The sequence below is a fragment of the Microchirus variegatus genome (assembly GCF_963457635.1).
Source record: "Microchirus variegatus genome assembly, chromosome: 12".
NCBI classification, from domain to species: domain Eukaryota; kingdom Metazoa; phylum Chordata; class Actinopteri; order Pleuronectiformes; family Soleidae; genus Microchirus; species Microchirus variegatus.
In genome coordinates, this window is record NC_139813.1 from 12,700,745 (window position 1) to 12,728,741 (window position 27,997).

General features: G+C 33.4%; 1 protein-coding gene across 1 annotated transcript; it reads left to right on the top strand.

The window, feature by feature from the left end:
* Nucleotides 1–334: 334 nt before the first annotated feature.
* On the top strand, nt 335–27,966 carry LOC310935290 (ectonucleoside triphosphate diphosphohydrolase 5-like). The gene is made up of 14 exons (XM_083899153.1): nt 335–382; nt 19,943–20,175; nt 20,342–20,421; nt 20,620–20,763; nt 21,825–21,900; nt 22,413–22,448; nt 22,746–22,834; nt 23,243–23,325; nt 23,603–23,664; nt 24,065–24,166; nt 25,274–25,417; nt 26,325–26,381; nt 26,569–26,687; nt 27,384–27,966. The coding sequence occupies exons 2-14, from the start codon at nt 19,950–19,952 to the stop codon at nt 27,465–27,467; spliced, it is 1,302 nt and encodes a 433-aa protein (XP_083755279.1). The 5' UTR covers nt 335–382; nt 19,943–19,949; the 3' UTR covers nt 27,468–27,966.
* The last annotated feature ends 31 nt before the right edge of the window (nt 27,967–27,997 follow it).

Consider the following 27,997-nt stretch of genomic DNA (forward strand, 5'->3'; position numbering starts at 1 on the left):
ATTTTGCTACAACATCATTATGGCTATGTGTAACAAAATTGAAGAGTTTTAATTGAATTAAAAATATCTAGAATTTGAATAAGGACTAGTGATAATGACGTAGATATCAGGAACTGGAATTGGAGATATATCCAATGACAAACCTACAATTCAGTGGTGCATAAGTGTAGTTTTGACTCGTTAGAATGACGTCACAGATATCTAAAATGAAATTACAACTTGTCAAAATGACGCCACAGATATCTGTAATAGTAAGGGCTAAATAGTCCAATTTAGAGATTAAAATGTGAACTGATTTAACGGTGCTAGTGACGTCACGCGGAGTCAGTCAGTCCTCACAGGAAGCGGCGGCGTGTTGTTTGTCAGTTAGCCGAACATCATGGTGAGCTTTGCTGTGAGTGTTGCGCTCAGGAAACGCTTTTACTTGTTTGCGTACCGTGTGCCGTGTGTGTTTTACTACTGACAGAGTGGTTTGGAAGATAACCTCCTAATCTAAACGTCGTCTCCTAATTGTAGTTCTTCGATAAAGTTGCTGTGTCTCCGGCAGCTAACGTTAGCTCATTAGCACGTTATCACACTTCAGCCGGCAAGTGAAGTCACGTGAGCCAATGTTTATCATGGTCTACTGAGGAGCGAGCCGGTCAGTGAACTCACCACTGTACATAGGTTATTTAAATTTATGTATGTACCTATTTAATTACTTCATTAATAAAAGACATGTCACAAAGCACACAAACACAACTTATAAGAACGTATACTTAAAACGAGTACAGCTCTGATTTGAATTGAGCCCACACTTAACCTTCAAAGTAAAAATATTTTATATCCAATATTGATTTGATTTAATTTAGTAGTTAATATCATAATTGACAGCCTTTTACAAAAACAAGCACAGTGTCCAAACTTAGTGTGATGATGCTGTATTTTACAGTTATTCACAGTGTTCCTACTCTCTCAATGTCTTTGGATAAACCTGGAGAGGGATTATGAGGCAAAATTGTTGACACATTTAAACACTAATAAATAAATAAAAAGCTGAATATGATTAAGCTGTCAAAACAAGCAAATTGCATCTTTCTAATATTGATTACAGCAAGGAAAGCACACTTGTAATCATTGTTCACTGAAGACACACCTCAAGACTGTCAAAATATTCTCAACCCTAAATATTATAAACATTAACAGCAAAACAAGAAGATAATAACTACCCTCAAGCTATTCATAAAATGTCACCAGACGCAACAATAACACATCTTAACACTCCCCATAGCTCAAGTTGTTTTGTTTAAATACTGCTGCCTGTGTATCAACGCTGTGGTGAACTTTACTGAGGACAGAACACCTGTTAGAAAAACAAAAATACTACTAAATTTGGCAGACAGCTCAGGTTGAATGTTTTGGAAATAAAGTAAGAGATGGCATGTTGAGATGGTCTGGTCACATGCAGAGGAGAGATAGTGATTATATTGGAAAAAGGATGTTGAGGATGGAGCTGTCTGGCAGGAGGAAAAGAGGACGACCACAAAGAAGGTTCATGGAAAGAGGACATGAGGACAGTTGGTGTAACAGAAAAGGGACACAAGGGAGAGGACAAGATGGAGGCAAATGGTACTTTTTGTGTTTTAACAGTCATATTTTATCAGAAGGCGTAAACAGAAACCTGGGCAAACATTGAAAAACAATCAGCCATCAGTTGTCCTTATTTCTGAAGATTACACATCGGTCATAGAAAAACACATGCGGTGTAACTCGAGTTAGAGTAATGCTCTGTAGGGAAACTGTATAAATTCACCTTCAGTCAAAGGGAAGTGCAGAGTAAAACATAGTCCCCATTTCAGCTGACAGCTCTAATGCATCACAGACAGTTGACTGTTAAATATATCAACATTACAGTTGTATATCTTTATTCTAACACTTTCAGGTTCATTTTCCACTTATGCTACACTGGTTAAATCACCATGCATGAGTGTCATGTAAGGCAGTCCTTGGAAAGATCAGGCTAAAACTAGGTATGCATGAAATTGGACTATTTGCCGATGTGCTGAGCTATGCCGACATATGAAAGTATGACTAATTTGTCAAATGTTGGAATATATACTAACATTACTTTTTTGTCAAATTTTGTATGACAGAGTATAGTATGACGTTTTTGTCAAAATTTGGACTCAACATTTTTTTGGAAAGAAATTGTCAAAATTTGTATGACAAAGTATAGTATGATGTTATTGTCAAAATTTGGACCAAAACATTTTTTGGAAAGAAATTGTCACATTTTGCAAGACATAGTATAGTATGACGTTTTTGTCAAAGTTTGGACGACATGGTATAGTATGACTTTTTTGTCAAGTTTTGGACCAAAAAAATGATTTTCAAAAAATTGTCAGATTTTGGACGACATAGTATAGTATGTCGTTTTTGTCAAATTTTGGACCAAATCTTTTTTTTTCAAAATTTTTTCACATTTTGGAGACATAGTATAGTATGACGTACTACACAGTATAGTATGACGTTTTTGTCAAGTTTTGGACCAAAAAATGATTTTCAAAAAATTGTCAGATTTTGGACGACATAGTATAGTATGTCGTTTTTGTCAAATTTTGGACCAATTTATTTTTCCAAAAAATTGTCACATTTTGGACGACATAGTATAGTATGACTTACTACATAGTATAGTATGACGTTTTTGTCAAGTTTTGGACCAAAAAAATGATTTTCAAAAACATTGTCAGATTTTGGACGACATAGCATAGTATGTCGTTTTTGTCAAATTTTGGACCAATTTATTTTTACAAAAAATGGTCACATTTTGGAGACATAGTATAGTATGACGTACTACATAGTAAAGTATGACGTTTTTGTCAAGTTTTGGACCAAAAAAATGATTTTCAAAAAATTGTCAGATTTTGGACGACATAGTATAGTATGTCGTTTTTGTCAAATTTTGGTCCAATTTATTTTTTCAAAGAATTGCCACATTTTGGAGACATAGTATAGTATGACGTACTACATAGTATAGTATGACGTTTTTGTCAAGTTTTGGACCAAAAAAATGATTTTCAAAAATATTGTCAGATTTTGGACGACATAGTATAGTATGTCGTTTTTGTCAAATTTTGGACCAATTTATTTTTTCAAAAAATTGTCACATTTTGGACGACATAGTATATAGTATGAGGTACTACATAGTATAGTATGACGTTTTTGTCAAGTTTTGGACCAAAAAAATTATTTTCAAAAAAATTGTCAGATCTTGGACGACATAGTATAGTATGTTGTTTTTGTCAAATTTTGGACCAAATCTTTTTTTCTCCAAAAATGGTCACATTTTGGAGATATAGTATAGCATGACGTACTACATAGTATAGTATGATGCTTGTGTCAAGTTTTGGACCAAAAAAACGTTTTTCAAAAAAATTGTCAGATCTTGGACGACATAGTATATAGTATGTCGTTTTTGTCAAATTTTGGACCAATTTTTTTTTTCGAAGAATTGTCATATTTTGGAGACATAGTTAAGTATGACGTACTACATAGTATAGTATGACGTTTTTGTCAAGTTTTGGACCAAAAAAATGATTTTCAAAAATATTGTCAGATTTTGGACGACATAGTGTAGTATGTCGTTTTTGTCAAATTTTGGACCAAATCTTTTTTTTCTAAAAATTGTCACATTTTGGAGACATAGTATAGTATGATGTACTACATAGTATAGTATGACGTTTTTGTCAAGTTTAGGACCAAAAAAATGATTTTCAAAAATATTGTCAGATTTTGGACGACATAGTATAGTATGTCGTTTTTGTCAAATTTTGGACCAATTTATTTTTTCAAAGAATTGCCACATTTTGGAGACATAGTATAGTATGACGTACTACATAGTATAGTATGACGTTTTTGTCAAGTTTTGGACCAAAAAAACGTTTTTCAAAAAAATTGTCAGATCTTGGACGACATAGTATAGTATGTCGTTTTTGGCAAATTTTGGACCAAATTTGTTTTCTCCAAAAATGGTCACATTTTGGAGATATAGTATAGTATGACGTACTACATAGTATAGTATGACGTTTTTGTCAAGTTTTGGACCAAAAAAACGTTTTTCAAAAAAATTGTCAGATCTTGGACGACATAGTATAGTATGTCGTTTTTGTCAAATTTTGGACCAAATTTTTTTTCTCCAAAAATGGTCACATTTTGGAGATATAGTATAGTATGAAGTACTACATAGTATAGTATGACGTTTTTGTCAAGTTTTGGACCAAAAAAACGTTTTTCAAAAAAATTGTCAGATCTTGGACGACATAGTATAGTATGTCGTTTTTGTCAAATTTAGGACCAAAAAAATTATTTACAAATATATTGTCAGATTTTGGACGACATAGTATTTAATGTCGTTTTTGTCAAATTTTGGACCAATTCGTTTATTCAAAAAATGGTCACATTTTGGACGACATAGTATAGTATGTCGTTTTGTCAAATTTTGGACCAAATTTTTTTTCTCCAAAAATGGTCAAATTTTGGAGATATAGTATAGTATGACGTACTACATAGTATAGTATGACGTTTTTGTCAAGTTTTGGACCAAAAAAATGATTTTCAAAAATATTGTCAGATTTTGGACGACATAGTATAGTATGTCGTTTTTGTCAAATTTTGGACCAATTTTTTTTTTCAAATAATTGTCACATTTTGGAGACATAGTATAGTATGGCGTACTACATAGTATAGTATGACTTTTTGTCAAGTTTTGGACCAAAAAAATGATTTTCAAAAATATTGTCAGATTTTGGACGACATAGTATAGTATGTCGTTTTTGTCAAATTTTGGACCAAATTTTTTTTCTCCAAAAATGGTCACATTTTGGAGATATAGTATAGTATGATGTACTACATAGTATAGTATGACGTTTGTGTCAAGTTTTGGACCAAAAAAACGTTTTTCAAAAAAATTGTCAGATCTTTGAACGACATAGTATAGTATGTCGTTTTGTCAAATTTTGGACCAAATTGTTTTTTCTCCAAAAATGGTCACATGTTGGAGATATAGTATAGTATGACGTACTACATAGTATAGTATGACGTTTTTGTCAAGTTTTGGACCAAAAAAACGTTTTTCAAAAAAATTGTCAGATCTTGGACGACATAGTATAGTATGTCGTTTTTGTCAAATTTTGGACCAATTTATTTTTTCAAAGAATTGTCACATTTTGGAGATATAGTATAGTATGACGTACTACATAGTATAGTATGACGTTTTTGTCAAGTTTTGGACCAAAAAAATGATTTTCAAAAAATTGTCAGATTTTGGACAACATAGTATAGTATGTCGTTTTTGTCAAATTTTGGACCAAATTTTTATTCTCCAAAAATGGTCACATTTTGAAGATATAGTATAGTATGACGTACTACATAGTATAGTATGACGTTTTTGTCAAGTTTTGGACCAAAAAAATGATTTTCAAAAATATTGTCAGATTTTGGACGACATAGTATAGTATGTCGTTATTGTCAAATTTTGGACCAAGTTTTTTTTTCAAATAATTGTCACATTTTGGAGACATAGTATAGTATGACGTACTACATAGTATAGTATGACGTTTTTGTCAAGTTTTGGACCAAAAAAATGATTTTCAAACATATTGTCAGATTTTGGACAACATAGTATAGTATGTCGTTTTTGTCAAATTTTGGACCAAATATTTTTTTAAAAAAAATTGTCACATTTGGAGACATAGTATAGTTTGACGTACTACATAGTATAGTATGACGTTTTTGTCAAATTTAGGACCAAAAAATGATTTTCAAAAATATTGTCAGATTTTGGACGACATAGTATAGTATGTCGTTTTTGTCAAATTTTGGAACAATTTATTTTTTCAAAAAATGGTCACATTTTGGACGACATAGTATAGTATGACGTACTACATAGTATAGTATGACGTTTTTGTCAAGTTTTGGACCCAAAAAATTATTTTCCAAAAAATTGTCAGATCTTGGACGACATAGTATAGTATGTCGTTTTTGTCAAATTTTGGACCAAATTTGTTTTCTCCAAAAATGGTCACATTTTGGAGATATAGTATAGTATGACGTACTACATAGTATAGTATGACATTTGTGTCAAGTTTTGGACCAAAAAAATGATTTTCAAAAATATTGTCAGATTTTTGACGACATAGTATAGTATGTCGTTTTTGTCAAATTTTGGACCAAACTTTTTTTCTCCAAAAATGGTCACATTTTGGAGATATAGTATAGTATGACGTACTACATAGTATAGTATGACGTTTTTGTCAAGTTTCGACCAAAAAAAAGTTTTTCAAAAAAATTGTCAGATCTTGGACAACATAGTATAGTATGTCGTTTTTGTCAAATTTAGGACCAAAAAAATGATTTACAAAAATATTGTCACATTTTGGACGACATAGTATAGTATGTCGTTTTGTCAAATTTTGGACCAAATTTTTTTTCTCCAAAAATGGTCACATTTTGAAGATATAGTATAGTATGACGTACTACATAGTATAGTATGACGTTTTTGTCAAGTTTTGGACCAAAAAAATGATTTTCAAAAAATTGTCAGATTTTGGACGACATAGTATAGTATGTCATTTTTATCAAATTTTGGACCAAATTTTTATTCTCCAAAAATGGTCACATTTTGAAGATATAGTATAGTATGACGTACTACATAGTATAGTATGACGTTTTTGTCAAGTTTTGGACCAAAAAAATGATTTTCAAAAATATTGTCAGATTTTGGACGACATAGTATAGTATGTCGTTTTTGTCAAATTTTGGACCAAATTCTTTTTTTTCAAATAATTGTCACATTTTGGAGACATAGTATAGTATGGCGTACTACATAGTATAGTATGACGTTTTTGTCAAGTTTTGGACCAAAAAAACGTTTTTCAAAAAAATTGTCAAATCTTGGACGACATAGTATAGTATGTCGTTTTTGTCAAATTTTGGACCAAATTTGTTTTCTCCAAAAATGGTCACATTTTGGAGATATAGTATAGTATGAAGTACTACATAGTCTAGTTTGACGTTTGTGTCAAGTTTTGGACCAAAAAAACGTTTTTCAAAAAAATTGTCAGATCTTGGACGACATAGTATAGTATGTCGTTATTGTCAAATTTTGGACCAAGTTTTTTTTTCAAATAATTGTCACATTTTGGAGACATAGTATAGTATGACGTACTACATAGTATAGTATGACGTTTTTGTCAAGTTTTGGACCAAAAAAATGATTTTCAAAAATATTGTCAGATTTTGGACCACATAGTATAGTATGTCGTTTTTGTCAAATTTTGGACCAAAAAAATTATTTACAAAAATATTGTCATATTTTGGACGACATAATATAGTATGTCGTTTTTGTCAAATTTTGGACCAATTCATTTTTTCAAAAAATGGTCACATTTTGGACGACATAGTATAGTATGTCGTTTTGTCAAATTTTGGACCAAATTTTTTTCTCCAAAAATGGTCACATTTTGGAGATATAGTATAGTATGACGTACTACATAGTATAGTATGACGTTTTTGTCAAGTTTTGGACCAAGAAAATGATTTTCAAAAAATTGTCAGATTTTGGACGACATAGTATAGTATGTCGTTTTGTCAAATTTTGGACCACATTTTTTTCTCCAAAAATGGTCACATTTTGGAGATATAGTATAGTATGACGTACTACATAGTATAGTATGACGTTTTTGTCAAGTTTTGGACCAAGAAAATGATTTTCAAAAAATTGTCAGATTTTGGACAACATAGTATAGTATGTCGTTTTTGTCAAATTTTGGACCAAATTTTTATTCTCCAAAAATGGTCACATTTTGAAGATATAGTATAGTATGACGTACTACATAGTATAGTATGACGTTTTCGTCAAGTTTTGGACCCAAAAAAATGATTTTCAAAAATATTGTCAGATTTTGGACGACATAGTATAGTATGTCGTTTTTGTCAAATTTTGGACCAAATTTTTTTCTCCAAAAATGGTCACATTTTGTAGATATAGTATAGTATGACGTACTACATAGTATAGTATGACGTTTTTGTCAAGTTTTGGACCAAAAAAAGTTTTTCAAAAAAATTGTCAGATCTTGGACGACATAGTATAGTATGTCGTTTTTGTCAAATTTAGGACCAAAAAAATTATTTACAAAAATATTGTCAGATTTTGGACGACATAGTATTGTATGTCGTTTTTGTCAAATTTTGGACCAATTCATTTTTTCAAAAAATGGTCACATTTTGGAGACATAGTATAGTATGACGTACTACATAGTATAGTATGACGTTTTTGTCAAGTTTTGGACCAAAAAAATGATTTTCAAAAAATTGTCAGATTTTGGACGACATAGTATAGTGTGTCGTTTTTGTCAAATTTTGGACCAAATTTTTACTCTCCAAAAATGGTCACATTTTGAAGATATAGTATAGTATGACGTACTACATAGTATAGTATGACGTTTTTGTCAAGTTTTGGACCAAAAAAATGATTTTCAAAAATATTGTCAGATTTTGGACGACATAGTATAGTATGTCGTTTTTGTCAAATTTTGGACCAAATATTTTTTTTTCAAAAAATTGTCACATTTGGAGACATAGTATAGTTTGACGTACTACATAGTATAGTATGACGTTTTTGTCAAATTTAGGACCAAAAAATGATTTTCAAAAATATTGTCAGATTTTGGACGACATAGTATAGTATGTCGTTTTTGTCAAATTTTGGAACAATTTATTTTTTCAAAAAATGGTCACATTTTGGACGACATAGTATAGTATGACGTACTACATAGTATAGTATGACGTTTTTGTCAAGTTTTGGACCAAAAAATTTATTTTCAAAAAAATTGTCAGATCTTGGACGACATAGTATAGTATGTCGTTTTTGTCAAATTTTGGACCAATTTTTTTTTCTCCAAAAATGGTCACATTTTGGAGATATAGTATAGTATGACGTACTACATAGTATAGTATGACGTTTTTGTCAAGTTTTGGACCAAAAAAACGTTTTTCAAAAAAATTGTCAGATCTTGGACGACATAGTATAGTATGTCGTTTTTGTCAAATTTAGGACCAAAAAAAATATTTACAAAAATATTGTCAGATTTTGGACGACATAGTATTGTATGTCGTTTTTGTCAAATTTTGGAACAATTTATTTTTTCAAAAAATGGTCACATTTTGGACGACATAGTATAGTATGACGTACTACATAGTATAGTATGACGTTTTTGTCAAGTTTTGGACCAAAAAATTTATTTTCAAAAAAATTGTCAGATCTTGGACGACATAGTATAGTATGTCGTTTTTGTCAAATTTTGGACCAATTTTTTTTTCTCCAAAAATGGTCACATTTTGGAGATATAGTATAGTATGACGTACTACATAGTATAGTATGACGTTTTTGTCAAGTTTTGGACCAAAAAAACGTTTTTCAAAAAAATTGTCAGATCTTGGACGACATAGTATAGTATGTCGTTTTTGTCAAATTTTGGACCAAATTTGTTTTCTCCAAAAATGGTCACATTTTGGAGATATAGTATAGTATGACGTACTACATAGTATAGTATGACGTTTTTGTCAAGTTTCGACCAAAAAAAAGTTTTTCAAAAAAATTGTCAGATCTTGTACGACATAATATAGTATGTCGTTTTTGTCAAATTTAGGACCAAAAAAATTATTTACAAAAATATTGTCAGATTTTGGACAACATAGTATTGTATGTCGTTTTTGTCAAATTTTGGACCAATTCATTTTTTCAAAAAATGGTCACATTTTGGACGACATAGTATAGTATGTCGTTTTGTCAAATTTTGGACCAAATTTTTTTTCTCCAAAAATGGTCACATTTTGGAGATATAGTATAGTATGACGTACTACATAGTATAGTATGACGTTTTTGTCAAGTTTCGACCAAAAAAAAGTTTTTCAAAAAAATTGTCAGATCTTGTACGACATAGTATAGTATGTCGTTTTTGTCAAATTTAGGACCAAAAAAAATATTTACAAAAATATTGTCAGATTTTGGACGACATAGTATTGTATGTCGTTTTTGTCAAATTTTGGAACAATTTATTTTTTCAAAAAATGGTCACATTTTGGACGACATAGTATAGTATGTCGTTTTGTCAAATTTTGGACCAAATTTTTTTCTCCAAAAATGGTCACATTTTGGAGATATAGTATAGTATGACGTACTACATAGTATAGTATGACGTTTTTGTCAAGTTTCGACCAAAAAAAAGTTTTTCAAAAAAATTGTCAGATCTTGTACGACATAGTATAGTATGTCGTTTTTGTCAAATTTAGGACCAAAAAAAATATTTACAAAAATATTGTCAGATTTTGGACGACATAGTATTGTATGTCGTTTTTGTCAAATTTTGGAACAATTTATTTTTTCAAAAAATGGTCACATTTTGGACGACATAGTATAGTATGACGTACTACATAGTATAGTATGACGTTTTTGTCAAGTTTTGGACCAAAAAATTTATTTTCAAAAAAATTGTCAGATCTTGGACGACATAGTATAGTATGTCGTTTTTGTCAAATTTTGGACCAATTTTTTTTTCTCCAAAAATGGTCACATTTTGGAGATATAGTATAGTATGACGTACTACATAGTATAGTATGACGTTTTTGTCAAGTTTTGGACCAAAAAAACGTTTTTCAAAAAAATTGTCAGATCTTGGACGACATAGTATAGTATGTCGTTTTTGTCAAATTTTGGACCAAATTAGTTTTCTCCAAAAATGGTCACATTTTGGAGATATAGTATAGTATGACGTACTACATAGTATAGTATGACGTTTTTGTCAAGTTTCGACCAAAAAAAAGTTTTTCAAAAAAATTGTCAGATCTTGTACGACATAGTATAGTATGTCGTTTTTGTCAAATTAAGGACCAAAAAAATTATTTACAAAAATATTGTCAGATTTTGGACGACATTGTATTGTATGTCGTTTTTGTCAAATTTTGGACCAATTAATTTTTTCAAAAAATGGTCACATTTTGGACGACATAGTATAGTATGTCGTTTTGTCAAATTTTGGACCAAATTTTTTTTCTCCAAAAATGTTCACATTTTGGAGATATAGTATAGTATGAAGTACTACATAGTATAGTATGACGTTTTTGTCAAGTTTTGGACCAAAAAAACGTTTTTCAAAAAAATTGTCAGATCTTGGACGACATAGTATAGTATGTCGTTTTTGTCAAATTTTGGACCAATTTATTTTTTCAAAGAATTGTCACATTTTGGAGACATAGTATAGTATGACGTACTACATAGTATAGTATGACGTTTTTGTCAAGTTTTGGACCAAAAAAATGATTTTCAAAAAATTGTCAGATCTTGGACGACATAATATAGTATGTCGTTTTTGTCAAATTTTGGACCAAATTTTTTTTCTCCAAAAATGGTCACATTTTGGAGATATAGTATAGTATGACGTACTACATAGTATAGTATGACGTTTTTGTCAAGTTTTGGACCAAAAAAAGTTTTTCAAAAAAATTGTCAGATCTTGGACGACATAGTATAGTATGTCGTTTTTGTCAAATTTAGGACCAAATTTCTTTTCTCCAAAATGGTCACATTTTTGGGATATAGTATAGTATGACGTACTACATAGTATCGTATGACGTTTTTGTCAAGTTTTGGACCAAAAAAAGTTTTTCAAAAAAATTGTCAGATCTTGGACGACATAGTATAGTATGTCGTTTTTGTCAAATTTTGGACCAAATTTCTTTTTTCAAAAAATTGTCACATTTTGGAGACATAGTATAGTATGACGTACTACATAGTATAGTATGTCGTTTTTGTCAAATTTTTGACCAATTTCTTTTTTTTTCAAAAAATTGTCACATTTGGAGACATAGTATAGTATGACGTACTACATAGTATAGTATGACGTTTTTGTCAAGTTTTGGACCAAAAAAATGATTTTCAAAAATATTGTCAGATTTTGGACGACATAGTATAGTATGTCGTTTTTGTCAAATTTTGGACCAATAACTTTTTTTTCAAAAAATTGTCACATTTTGGACGACATAGTATAGTATGACGTACTACATAGTATAGTATGACGTTTTTGTCAAGTTTTGGACCAAAAAAATGATTTTCAAAAAATTGTCAGATTTTGGACGACATAGTATAGTATGTCGTTTTCGTCAAATTTTGGACCAAATTTTTTTTTTCTCCAAAAATGGTCACATTTTGGAGATATAGTATAGTATGACGTACTACATAGTATAGTATGACGTTTTTGTCAAGTTTTGGACCAAAAAAATGTTTTTCAAAAAAATTGTCAGATCTTGGACGACATAGTATAGTATGTCGTTTTTGTCAAATTTTGGACCAAACTTTTTTTTCTCCAAAAATGGTCACATTTTGGAGATATAGTATAGTATGTCGTTTTTGTCAAATTTTGGACTAAATATTTTTTTTCAAATAATTGTCACATTTTGGAGACATAGTATAGTATGACGTACTACATAGTATAGTATGACGTTTTTGTCAAGTTTTGGACCAAAAAAATGATTTTCAAAAATATTGTCAGATTTTGGACGACATAGTATAGTATGTCGTTTTTGTCAAATTTTGGACCAAATATCTTTTTTTTCAAAAAATTGTCACATTTGGAGACATAGTATAGTTTGACGTACTACATAGTATAGTATGACGTTTTTGTCAAATTTAGGACCAAAAAATGATTTTCAAAAATATTGTCAGATTTTGGACGACATAGTATAGTATGTCGTTTTTGGCAAATTTTGGACCAAATTTGTTTTCTCCAAAAATGGTCACATTTTGGAGATATAGTATAGTATGACATACTATATAGTATAGTATGACGTTTGTGTCAAGTTTTGGACCAAAAAAACGTTTTTCAAAAAAATGGTCAGATCTTGGACGACACAGTCGTTTTTTTTGTCAAATTTTGGACCAAATTTTTTTTCTCCAAAAATGGTCACATTTTGGAGATATAGTATCGTATGACGTACTTCATAGTATAGTATGACGTTTTTGTCAAGTTTTGGACCAAAAAAACGTTTTTTCAAAAAAATTGTCAGATCTTGGACGACATAGTACATAGTATGTCGTTTTTGTCAAATTTTGGACCAAATTTATTTTCTCCAAAAATTGTCACATTATGGAGATATAGTATAGTATGACGTACTACATAGTATAGTATGACGTTTTTGTCAAGTTTTGGACCAAAAAAACGTTTTTCAAAAAAATTGTCAGATCTTGGACGACATAGTATAGTATGTCGTTTTTGTCAAATTTTGGACCAAAATTTTTTTTCTCCAAAAATGGTCACATTTTGGAGATATAGTATAGTATGACGTACTACATAGTATAGTATGACGTTTTTGTCAAGTTTTGGACCAAAAAAAGTTTTTCAAAAAAATTGTCAGATCTTGGACGACATAGTATAGTATGTCGTTTTTGTCAAATTTAGGACCAAATTTCTTTTCTCCAAAAATGGTCACATTTTGGAGATATAGTATAGTATGACTTACTACATAGTATAGTATGACGTTTTTGTCAAGTTTTGGACCAAAGAAATGATTTTCAAAAAATTGTCCGATTTTGGACGACATAGTATAGTATGTCGTTTTTGTCAAATTTTGGACCAAATTTCTTTTTTCAAAAAATTGTCACATTTTGGAGACATAGTATAGTATGACGTACTACATAGTATAGTATGTCGTTTTTGTCAAATTTTTGACCAATTTCTTTTTTTTTCAAAAAATTGTCACATTTGGAGACATAGTATAGTATGACTTACTACATAGTATAGTATGACGTGTTTGTCAAGTTTTGGACCAAAAAAATGATTTTCAAAAATATTGTCAGATTTTGGACGACATAGTATAGTATGTCGTTTTTGTCAAATTTTGGACCAATAACTTTTTTTTCAAAAAATTGTCACATTTTGGACGACATAGTATAGTATGACGTACTACATAGTATAGTATGACGTTTTTGTCAAGTTTTGGACCAAAAAAATGATTTTCAAAAAATTGTCAGATTTTGGACGACATATGTCGTTTTTGTCAAATTTTGGACCAAATGTTTTTTTTCAAAAAAATTGTCACATTTTGGAGACATAGTATAGTATGACGTACTACATAGTTTAGTATGTCGTTTTTGTCAAATTTTGGACCAAATAGTTTTTTTTCAAAAAATTGTCAGATTTTGGACGACATAGTATAGTATGACGTACTACATAGTATAGTATGACGTTTGTGTCAAGTTTTGGACCAAAAAAACGTTTTTCAAAAAAATTGTCAGATCTTGGACGACATAGTATAGTTTGTCGTTTTTGTCAAATTTTGGACCAAATTCTTTTTTTTTCCAAAAATGGTCATATTTTGGAGATATAGTATAGTATGACGTACTACATAGTATAGTATGACGTTTTTGTCAAGTTTTGGACCAAAAAAATGTTTTTCAAAAAAATTGTCAGATCTTGGACGACATAATATAGTATGTCGTTTTTGTCAAATTTTGGACCAAATTTTTTTTCTCCAAAAATGGTCACATTTTGGAGATATAGTATAGTATGACGTACTACATAGTATAGTATGACGTTTTTGTCAAGTTTTGGACCAAAAAAAGTTTTTCAAAAAAATTGTCAGATCTTGGACGACATAGTATAGTATGTCGTTTTTGTCAAATTTAGGACCAAATTTCTTTTCTCCAAAATGGTCACATTTTTGGGATATAGTATAGTATGACGTACTACATAGTATCGTATGACGTTTTTGTCAAGTTTTGGACCAAAAAAAGTTTTTCAAAAAAATTGTCAGATCTTGGACGACATAGTATAGTATGTCGTTTTTGTCAAATTTTGGACCAAATTTTTTTTTCAAAGAATTGTCACATTTTGGAGACATAGTATAGTATGACGTACTACATAGTATAGTATGACGTTTTTGTCAAGTTTTGGACCAAAGAAACTATTTTCAAAAAATTGTCCGATTTTGGACGACATAGTATAGTATGTCGTTTTTGTCAAATTTTGGACCAAATTTCTTTTTTCAAAAAATTGTCACATTTTGGAGACATAGTATAGTATGACGTACTACATAGTATAGTATGTCGTTTTTGTCAAATTTTTGACCAATTTCTTTTTTTTTCAAAAAATTGTCACATTTGGAGACATAGTATAGTATGACGTACTACATAGTATAGTATGACGTTTTTGTCAAGTTTTGGACCAAAAAAATGATTTTCAAAAATATTGTCAGATTTTGGACGACATAGTATAGTATGTCGTTTTTGTCAAATTTTGGACCAATAACTTTTTTTTCAAAAAATTGTCACATTTTGGACGACATAGTATAGTATGACGTACTACATAGTATAGTATGACGTTTTTGTCAAGTTTTGGACCAAAGAAACTATTTTCAAAAAATTGTCCGATTTTGGACGACATAGTATAGTATGTCGTTTTTGTCAAATTTTGGACCAAATTTCTTTTTTCAAAAAATTGTCACATTTTGGAGACATAGTATAGTATGACGTACTACATAGTATAGTATGTCGTTTTTGTCAAATTTTTGACCAATTTCTTTTTTTTTCAAAAAATTGTCACATTTGGAGACATAGTATAGTATGACGTACTACATAGTATAGTATGACGTTTTTGTCAAGTTTTGGACCAAAAAAATGATTTTCAAAAATATTGTCAGATTTTGGACGACATAGTATAGTATGTCGTTTTTGTCAAATTTTGGACCAATAACTTTTTTTTCAAAAAATTGTCACATTTTGGACGACATAGTATAGTATGACGTACTACATAGTATAGTATGACGTTTTTGTCAAGTTTTGGACCAAAAAAATGATTTTCAAAAAATTGTCAGATTTTGGACGACATATGTCGTTTTTGTCAAATTTTGGACCAAATGTTTTTTTTCAAAAAATTGTCACATTTTGGAGACATAGTATAGTATGACGTACTACATAGTATAGTATGACGTTTGTGTCAAGTTTTGGACCAAAAAAACGTTTTTCAAAAAAATTGTCAGATCTTGGACGACATAGTATAGTTTGTCGTTTTCGTCAAATTTTGGACCAAATTTTTTTTTCTCCAAAAATGGTCACATTTTGGAGACATAGTATAGTATGTCGTTTTTGTCAAATTTTGGACCAAATATCTTTTTTTTCAAAAAATTGTCACATTTGGAGACATAGTATAGTTTGGCGTACTACATAGTATAGTATGACGTTTTTGTCAAATTTAGGACCAAAAAATGATTTTCAAAAATATTGTCAGATTTTGGACGACATAGTATAGTATGTCGTTTTTGGCAAATTTTGGACCAAATTTGTTTTCTCCAAAAATGGTCACATTTTGGAGATATAGTATAGTATGACATACTATATAGTATAGTATGACGTTTGTGTCAAGTTTTGGACCAAAAAAACGTTTTTCAAAAAAATGGTCAGATCTTGGACGACACAGTCGTTTTTTTTGTCAAATTTTGGACCAAATTTTTTTTTTCTCCAAAAATGGTCACATTTTGGAGATATAGTATAGTATGACGTACTACATAGTATAGTATGACGTTTTTGTCAAGTTTTGGACCAAAAAAAGTTTTTCAAAAAAATTGTCAGATCTTGGACGACATAGTATAGTATGACGTTTTTGTCAAGTTTTGGACCAAAAAAACGTTTTTTCAAAAAAATTGTCAGATCTTGGACGACATAGTACATAGTATGTCGTTTTTGTCAAATTTTGGACCAAATTTATTTTCTCCAAAAATTGTCACATTATGGAGATATAGTATAGTATGACGTACTACATAGTATAGTATGACGTTTTTGTCAAGTTTTGGACCAAAAAAACGTTTTTCAAAAAAATTGTCAGATCTTGGACGACATAGTATAGTATGTCGTTTTTGTCAAATTTTGGACCAAAAATTTTTTTCTCCAAAAATGGTCACATTTTGGAGATATAGTATAGTATGACGTACTACATAGTATAGTATGACGTTTTTGTCAAGTTTTGGACCAAAAAAAGTTTTTCAAAAAAATTGTCAGATCTTGGACGACATAGTATAGTATGTCGTTTTTGTCAAATTTAGGACCAAATTTCTTTTCTCCAAAAATGGTCACATTTTGGAGATATAGTATAGTATGACTTACTACATAGTATAGTATGACGTTTTTGTCAAGTTTTGGACCAAAGAAATGATTTTCAAAAAATTGTCCGATTTTGGACGACATAGTATAGTATGTCGTTTTTGTCAAATTTTGGACCAAATTTCTTTTTTCAAAAAATTGTCACATTTTGGAGACATAGTATAGTATGACGTACTACATAGTATAGTATGTCGTTTTTGTCAAATTTTTGACCAATTTCTTTTTTTTCAAAAAATTGTCACATTTGGAGACATAGTATAGTATGACTTACTACATAGTATAGTATGACGTGTTTGTCAAGTTTTGGACCAAAAAAATGATTTTCAAAAATATTGTCAGATTTTGGACGACATAGTATAGTATGTCGTTTTTGTCAAATTTTGGACCAATAACTTTTTTTTCAAAAAATTGTCACATTTTGGACGACATAGTATAGTATGACGTACTACATAGTATAGTATGACGTTTTTGTCAAGTTTTGGACCAAAAAAATGATTTTCAAAAAATTGTCAGATTTTGGACGACATATGTCGTTTTTGTCAAATTTTGGACCAAATGTTTTTTTTCAAAAAATTGTCACATTTTGGAGACATAGTATAGTATGACGTACTACATAGTTTAGTATGTCGTTTTTGTCAAATTTTGGACCAAATAGTTTTTTTTCAAAAAATTGTCAGATTTTGGACGACATAGTATAGTATGACGTTTGTGTCAAGTTTTGGACCAAAAAAACGTTTTTCAAAAAAATTGTCAGATCTTGGACGACATAGTATAGTTTGTCGTTTTTGTCAAATTTTGGACCAAAATTTTTTTTTTCTCCAAAAATGGTCATATTTTGGAGATATAGTATAGTATGACGTACTACATAGTATAGTATGACGTTTTTGTCAAGTTTTGGACCAAAAAAATGTTTTTCAAAAAAATTGTCAGATCTTGGACGACATAGTATAGTATGTCGTTTTTGTCAAATTTTGGACCAAATATTTTTTTTCAAAAAATTGTCAGATTTTGGACGACATAGTATAGTATGACGTTTTGGCAAGTTTTGGACCAAAAAAATGATTTTCAAAAATAAAAAATATAAACTAAGCAATTACTTTTCTTTTTTTTCAAATTTTACTATGTCTATAGGATGACTTGGGCAGGAGTGCTTGGGCCGATCACTGCTTCAAATATATATACGTTTTCCCCTGCACCAAACTGGAGACGTCATTTAGTGTCTTATGTCTTGAAATTAATTAATCTTGAAATTTTGTTAATTGAGCAAAATTAATAAACGCAAAACAAACAATCATTGTAGAGGGCGCCAGCATAAAAGTCAAGAAGGTATCAGCCTATTAAGCCTACTGTTGTCATCAGTCATATTGGTGGATCTTGGTGTGTTTGCTATCCAATAATACTTTTACCGATACTTATATGTGCCGATAAAACTGTGCATCCCTTGCTAAAACGTAATATAACATATAGATCAAATGTTCTGTTAATAGAGTTTTGACTGATAAATACTGTTTGTCCATGAAATGTGAACAGTTCTTAATCCAGTAACTATTTCCACAATGTGACTTACTTCCATGTGTCTTGTGTCCTGTTTTCAGGTGTTTTCAGGCCAATTAACTTTCATTTCATATCTGAATATTAATAATAACTTTAGTATGTGTGGTAGATATTTATGCAGAGGGGTGATATTTTAGTTGAACCTAACATTTGAAGACATTTTTAGGTTTGTATTAAAACTGATGATGATTATTTGTTGAATGTTTTTAAGCAAGAAAGTCGCTTCAAAGGTCCAGTGTTAAACATGTAGGAGGGTTCTTTGGCAGAAATAGAATATACTACTCATACGGTTTGTGTAATTGCTTTACGGAGGCCACCATCTTGTGCCATCATGTTCCTACGGCAGCTTATTACATAAAGTTTCAGTTAGCAGGCTCACTAATTCTTACACACTGGACCTTTAAATAAAGGAAATATACAAACCACATTTTTAAAAATCTCTCATGTTTAGTCCCAGAGGAGTACACTCTCTTATATAGTAGACAAATAAAGCCCTCAGGAATTCATTAATAATCAATAATCCCACTTTTTAAATAACGTCTCTTTGTCTCTAATGTATTTCAGTTTTAAATAATTAACACATAAAGGGACAGAGCTTTGGTCCCAGACTATTCATGTCCACTTGTAGCATGTCTATAATCTTTTTGGAACTTTCTCCAGACACATTAAATGCCTGAAATTTAACACTTAAATTGGAGTTTCCAGGCAGTAAATGATGTTGAGTAAAATGTCCCCTGTCCCCTCATTTCCTCTGTGTGACAAAGTCTTGGCAAGAGTTTCCAGCAGAGCAGTGCTTAACTGGGGCTTTTAAAACATCACATTCCCCCTCATTAGATGTCAGAGTTTTGCAGAGAGCTGTCAGGACACGCTTGAGTTGCTGTGTATCGATTGAACTCGTCCAACAGTTTAAGTCCAGAGTGTGATGTTTTCTCACTCATCTGTGGGGGTTGACTCAGCACGTACAGAGGTGGATTTTGGGACGTGTCCCTGTGGTTGGTTAGAGAGTCAATGAGGTGTGGCCAAATGACCTGTTGTAAATAACTTGATTGCTTCGCGTGCCTCTGTTGCTTGTCTTGGCAGTAATTTAACATCTCCCAGTACTGGAGCGCAGGAGTTAGAGCTGTGAGCAGTGCAATTAGATAATACAGTGACAGATCTGTTCACAAGAACTTTTTTTGTTTTTGCTGTTTGCTGATTCTCCAGAATAAAGATGAAGCCCACTGTGCCACTTCTACTCTTGGTCCTCCTCACCTTCACGAGACCGAGCCGAGCCCAGATCAGGACGTCTCTTCTGGACTTGACCAACACCATCGGCAGCGTCCTCCCCAGCCTCAGCCGACCGGCAAACCACAGCCGCATCTTTTATGCCGTGATGTTTGATGCTGGCAGCACAGGAACACGTATCCATGTTTACACCTTCATCCAGAGTGACTCAGGTAACCCTCAGCACCTTCTTGGGTTTAATCAGTTATGCTGCTAAACTGTCACTTCATAGATCATGCTTGATATATTTTGAATGCTAAACAGATTTACGTCTCTGCTTTTTAATAGCTGTTGCATTTTTCAAGGGGTTGGATGTTGTTATTTATTTTTTTTTTTAAGAGAAACTGCCTGTTTTGGACAATGAGATGTTCCACTCCATTAAGCCTGGTTTGTCAGCATATGCTGACTCCCCCGAAATGGTGAGTTCATCGTCAAATCTAATCAATTATATTGAGCCGAAGAGAAACGTTGTGCCGGCCTCTGTGTTGTCTTCAGAAACGTAGCCGGCCGCCTCCCTCAGTGGGGAATTACGTTGATAATGAAAGGGAGTAGGAAGTGAGAAAATCAAAACATTATTGTGGGCATTGTCCTGTGTTGTTTTTTTTTTTTTTAAAAAGGCTGGACACACGGTGAGGCTGCTGTTGAAGGTGGCAAAGAGGACTGTGCCTCGCCTGGAGTGGAAGAGAACTCCTGTGGTCCTCAGAGCCACCGCTGGACTCCGGCTGCTGGCTGCAGAGAAATCTCAGGCTCTTCTGGACCAGGTGAAAATGACAAAGACAACAATATAGTATAGATAATAATAAGGATGAAGCAGTAGAAGATGAAGAATAATAATTAGAACATGTACATTACGTTCAGAAGTTTGGGGTCACTTAGAAATGTCGTTATTTTTGAAGGAAAATCACTTTTTTTCAATGAATATCACATTAAATTAATCAGAAATCCACTCTATACATTGTTTATGTGGTAAACGACTATTCTAGCTGCAAACGTCTGGTTTTTAATGGAATATGTACATAGGTGTATAGAGGCCCATTTCCAGTGTTCTAATGGTACATTGTGTTTGCTAATTGTGTTAGAAGGCTATTGAATGATTAGAAAACCCTTCAAAACCCTTCTGCAATGATGTTAGCACAACTGAAAACAGTTTTGCTGGTTCTTTGACGAAAGGGCAAAATTATTATTTTTAATATAAATCATTATTTCTAATCTTGTCAATGTCTGGACTATATTTTCTATTCATTTTACAACTCTTTGATGAATAAAAGTGTGACTTTTAATGGAAAACACAAAAAAGTGTATAGGTGACCCCCAAAAATTTGAACGGTAGTGTAAAATTACAAATAATGCAAATATTAAAATAATTCAAGTACGAAAATCCAAAATATGGAACAAAAATAATCAGTGAAAATGAAAGGTGAGTTCTAAGAAGAGTACAGTACCACGAGGGAGCTGTTAGGAGCTGCATTATCGAGACACTTCAGAGGGAAACTTCTTATCCAGAGAAGGCACAGGATAAAACTGCAGGTGGTAGAAAGACAAGGGGGAAAGTATTGTTATCAGCGTGCAGGCAGCTTAGTGTGGATGGCTCTCGTGGAGGGGATAAGATAGTAATGGTTGGCCCTGGGGCACCTTGGAAGATAAATGATACTTTATTAATCCCCCTGGGGGGAATAATTAATCCCTTCAAGTGGAGGGCACCTCTGGATGAGCTGCCATTACAGTAGATCACATTAAAGTCATTGCTCTGCTGCTTCCCTCGCCTCCCTCGTGCTCTCATTCTCCATCTCTGCTCCTCCTCTCTCTTCCTCCTCCTCCTCAGGTTCAACATGTGTTTGATGAGTCTCCCTTTTTGGTCCCAGACAACAGCGTGACTGTAATGAATGGCACTAATGAAGGTACTGCCGGCCCACCTTCTGTCGCGACAAGCCAGATATTTGTCAGTTATTGCAGGCCCTTACGTTTCCCCCTGCAGTGCTTTGAAGGAGCCATCACCGAGTCTTCTGCTCCACTTTTAGTCGGCGCTGCAATTTCTATCTAGAACATTTGTTTACTGTAGACATTTAGCTAAATTGCTGTAGATTATTGCTGTCTTTTTGATGACACTTCCAAAACTAAAATTGCTTTCCATCACAGAGTGGCGGTGACCTTAAAAGACTGTAATTATCCTGGCGGAAAATGTTACTGTCTGTTGTGCCGTAGTGTAATTGATTTGTCAGCACTTCAACTTTGGTGGAATTATAGCTCTTTACTCGGGCGCACGTGCCCGTGTTTGTGTACACTATAGTCGTGGTAATTACTGTGGAAATTTGTTATCAGCTTTTCTTCAAATGAACTTGTGTGTGGTTCCACCTGAAATGACTGTTTGCTGTGTCTCGGTTTGCTTGTTTACACATTTTTGTCAACGCAGGAATCCTGGCTTGGATGTCTTTGAATTTCCTGACTGGTGAGTGCCGTCTGCGTCAACACTGAACGTTGTTTCCTGCTTCCTGAGCTCAGCTACTGTACATCCAAATTTAACCTTGCGTCCAAGAATTGCCTGCGTCTTATTATAGCGGCGGATTGTTCACAGCTGTGATTTCGTAGTGGATTGTTCTGATCTTTATCTAGCTCTCTGAGTGAGAGTGTGTGCATGTGTGTGTGTGTGTGTGTGTGCGTGTGTCAACAAAGGCTTTTGAAGATACCATCTAAGGTACAACTGATAATCTCCACTCTGCTGTGGCTGCTGTGTAAATGTTTTCAGGTCACCTGAACGCACAAACCAAGAAAACGGTGGGAATATTGGATCTGGGAGGTGGATCTACACAGATCACTTTCCTGCCAAAACTGCAGGTCTGTTATAATAATTTTTTTTTTTGTTGTTGTACGTTAAAGCTGTAGTACGTAACTGTTCAATGACAACAAATGTCAATATTACAGTCAAACCATTCAGGACAGACAGAGGCTACTGTTACTACTGCTATTGTTCTTCTGCTAAAACAACCTGGTTGTACAGCCGGTCTGATAGTATTGCTTGACAGAGCCTGTTTTTAGAAAACAAATAACCATCTTTTTCTGTACATGAAGACCAAACAGGGGCAGAGAGATAATAGACAGATCATATTAACAACAACAAAATCAGCTATGGTTTCTGCACTGCAGCTTTAAGCAATTTATCTTCAAAGAACGTGTTTAATAAAAAAAAAAAATGAAACCCTCTGTCAAACACTAATCCACGGTGTCCTTCACATTCTGCTGCAGAAAACAATTGAAAGTGTCCCCGTCACTGATTACATCGTCAGCTTTGACATCTTCAACTCTACATTTCAGTTGTACACTTACAGGTAAAGCATGCGTCAGTGAATTATAATAGTATTTATTTCATCTTTAAATAGTCATCAGTGATGTGTGTTTATATACATATGCATGTGTACAGTATATAGAAGTGTGGTTGAGTTGCCTGTGATCTTGTTGTAACTGCTCAGGATGTGTTTTTGTTCAGTATAGTCATTAGTGTTGAAGTGACGGGGATATTTTTAGCACGACTTGCCTTGTTACGCACACACGCTCAGTTTCTGGTTGGTTTTCTAACTGCGCAGCAACCTTTTTGTCTCGATCTAGTTACCTAGGAAATGGACTGATGGCAGCTCGTCTGGCCACTCTGGGCGCTCTGGGTGCAGAAGGTACTGTTACGTTGAGAAAAGCTGCTCCATTGCTGTGAGCTGTGGGTCAGTGTTGCTCATTGTGTGTGTGTGTGTGTGTTACTGAAGGATAACTGGGACACAAGAGTGAGTCAGTTCTACAAGCGCACACTCTTTTTTTGTTGTTGTGTTGCTTCCTCGTCTAGTTCAGCAAATGCTTAAAAGGTTATACAAGAGAAAGATGTGCCTGTGGGATGTATGTCAAGTCCTCCCACTGATAAACAACCCAAGTGATAGCAGATGAATCATTGATAGGCCTCCCGAGAAAATTGTCTCGGTGACAATCGGGTTTTGAGATCAGTTGTAGAGCGTAGTGACCAGATTTGAAGCCACTGAGCCTGTGAGGAGATAAAAGAAGTCATCTGTGTAATATCTCTCACAGGGTTGGAGTGGCGCGTTTTCAAAAGTTCCTGTCTGCCAAAGAAGTTCAGGGACGAATGGAGCTTTGGAGGTGTAACCTATCACGTGAGCGGTGACCCAGAGGGTGAGATCATGTCCAAGAACAACTACATAGTAACTCTTTATGGGGGAAGAAACCCTAAATTGTGACCTTTGATTCCCTTTATGGTTTTAGTTTTAGACATTCAGTGTAAATGGATAGATTACCTGATTGTAATTTATTTTGAACGCTTGTTAGAATAAATACTTACACTGAAAACTACATGGAGTGGGAAGAAGTATTTTCTAATCCTACACTTTATTCCGTTAAGTATAATTTTTAATATCGTGTTTCTAGTTCTTTAAAGGCACCATATGTAAGATTGTGGCCAAAAACTGTTACTACACTCAAATTCAAAATACCGAGGTCTTTTAGGTTTTGTTTTCTGATGTAACTGGCAACCCGTGGTTGCTCGGCAGCTGAGACTCTGCTGACTGCAATGATTGGTAGACGGCGGTAGGTGGCGCCACATGCCAAAACATGATTTCAAAACATAAACATGATTTGCAGTCTGCAAAAGAGTTGTTTAATGCAAATATTTTGGCTGTACTGTTGTTGTTGGTGAGTTCAGTTTGTTATATGAACATTATTCCTGAGCCTGTGACATATTAGGAGGATTTGATGGCCAGATGCTTTACATTTATTACATAATGCACCTTTAACTAAGGCATTTCTTCAGTCTGACATATTTATCAAGTTTTTTATTGGTAATTATCAACTAGGGCTGAACAATTAATCAACATTTTATCAAATTCACAATACGTCCTTTTTCTATTTTCAAATCCCAGTAGGTGCAATATTTCTTAAAGCCTTAAATTGTGTGTCAAATTACCATTTTAGATTAAATACTGTCCCGACAGACTGAAGAAAACACAAATATCACACAGTGATCATTTTAACTAATTATTTCATGTCAAAATTACCATTGCTTCTCATATCACAAATCATATTTCAGACAAAAAATAATCGCAGTTAGATCAATTCAGAATCTTAAAGCCCAATTATCAGCGAGCGACTGTACACAGTCAGCATAACCTGCTATAAATGAGGTGATGTGACACTGGCAAACACCGCTAAAATGACCATCGCTTCAAAAAATGCTGCTCCGACATAAAGAGGCATAATTGATACCATTTTTCTTTCCTTCCCCAGGTGAGACAGGATTCAAGCTTTGTTATCGAGAAGTACTTAAGGTGGTGAAGGACATTATTCATCAGCCGTATGAGCTGGAAGACGGCAACGTATTCTATGCGTTCTCCTATTACTTTGACAGAGCTGTGGATGCAGGCCTTATCGGTGAGTACACACACACACATTGCACTCACCTTACATAATTATATGGAGCCAGCAAGATGTTAATAGCCATTCCAGTGCTCGACACAGACGTGCGTCATCTGTGCGTAAGTCTCGGTGAATTAATGAGCTCTATGTGTGTAGGTATGAGAGAAATCGCTGCCCTCTGCCTGTCCAAAGTAAACAGAGTTAGATTTTTCAAAATGAAATTTAAAACAAAGCTATTAGCAAATTGCGAAGGCTGCAATTTATCGTATTCTATTTTTTGATTGTGGACGCTACAACAATTAATTACTAAATGAATTGTCAACAATTTTGATAATCGATTAAGCAGTTAAAGTTTGTTTTGTGTCATAACATAAAAAAACAGATCTGTAATTTCAGCTTCTTTAATATGATTATGCTCTGGTTTGTTTGCTCCTTGGGAAGCAACGCTCAATATTTGAACAGATTTATATATTATGAAAATAACTTTATTGATCATATTTTATAATACTATGCAAAAGTCTTTGGGCGCCACCAGCTGTGTTGTTTTTTTTATATCTGAGAAAATTTGTGATCATTGAAATTTGGTCTTAAATATGAACAAACCTTTTTCACAGTCAACCTGAAATAGTCAAATACAGGTTTTACCAGTAACATATATTAGGGTTCTACTTCAGATTAAAGACGATCAGGGTTGTGCTATTGTTCAAGTGTAAGAGTAGGTCACACTGAATATCGTGCAGACGTGTTCAAATAACATACTAGCGAAATAATGACACTGTATAATCAACAAGAGAAGTGAGAAAAATCACAACTACATGTTTAACATAAATAGTTCAGCCTCATTACTATCGTCATAATATGCATATAAATATGCTCTTTTAATGGATACTACGAGATTTTAAATGACTGAGTGCTGTTGCAGGTGGGGACCAAGGAGGGAGGCTGGAGGTCAGAGACTTCAAGAAGAGGGCTAAAGAAGGTGAGCCGGGGCAAAGCGCTGCTCTGTTACTATGGCAGACGTGCAGCTCTCCTCTGCACTTGACACACAGTGTGCATCTCAGTTGTCTGCACTCGCGTCCTCGCTGCTATCTGAAATCCTGCATCATGTCCTCACCTGCATACAGATGACTGATCATCCCAACATGATTCTCCTCTTGTCTGCTCAGTGTGCAATAAGATGACCAAGTATCCTCCGCCCGTCAGCCCTTTCCTGTGTATGGACATGGCCTACATCACTTGTCTGCTCAAGGATGGATTTGGCTTTAAGGAGAACACAGTGCTGCAGGTGAAGCATTAGCACACACACACACACACACACACACACACACACACACACACACACACACACACACACACACACACACACACACACACACACACACACACACACACACACACACACACACACACACACACACACACACACACACACACACACACACACACACACACACACACACACACACACACACACACAATGGGCTGTGTGGCCTTGAGCCTAATGATGCAAATGAAAGAAACTGTTTTCAAGGCATTTAAAAAAAAAAAGAAGAAATCAACTATCCATGTTCAAAGCTGTGCAGCTCAGACTCACGGCGGCACGTTAAAGACGAGTTAACGTAGATGAAGTATTTGTTTTCATTTAAACTGATCCGACGACACGTCGTTCATTGACTTGTTCAGACTGAGCCCGTCTGTGTGTGGCTCTGTCAGAAAACATTGTCATGCCGCCCCATAATTTAAGGAGTTGTCTCAATCCAAACATGGTTACCATGGCAACAGCAAGTGCTGTTTAAAATGTAATAACAGCTACATTAGTGCACCCGTTAATTAAATACCCATGAGTTAAATAAAAAAAATAAATAAAAAAAAGGGAAATTCTGCACAAAATGTGATGAATATTTTTTTTTATTTAATAAATACAAAAGGCATTTGAGTGATTTGGTGTTGGGCTTTGCCCCCCCCCCCTCCTCTTTTGTAGCTGTCCAAGAAAGTCAACAACGTGGAGGCGAGCTGGGCATTGGGCGCCATGTTTGACCACTTCTACAACCTGAAGATCCACTGAGTAACAGCTGCTGATTTAAGTGGTGCTCAATGACAAACACATAATGGTACGACCTTATCTCAGAGGCCCACACTGCTGCTGCTGTTGCGTAAGGGCCGAACCAACCTCAGGGGTAATTCCTTATTTATTTTAAAATGCAATTCACCTCTTAACTCATTTTTATTACAGTGAGTTATAAATGAGAAACGTTTCTTGCACTGGAGGTTGACATTTGGAGTGAAAAATGTTACAGACTCACTTTACGCAGCTTTGAAGAATACAAATGACACTACTTGTTTTAGATACAAGGGTCATAAACTTTGGCTGGTTGTGCTGTGCAAGACCAGTGTTTACAATATGATACACAGTGCTTCAGCAGTTTTTGAATGGCAAATGTTTTATCATTACTAATAAGGATAATGGGGGCAGCACAGTTTTGGGAAAGAATAAGTGCCTCTGAGTGTATTTCAACCTCTGACTTGTGTTTACAATAATTAAGCAGTATGCACGGAACAATGCTTGGTCTTTACATTATCATAAACTCTTAAAAC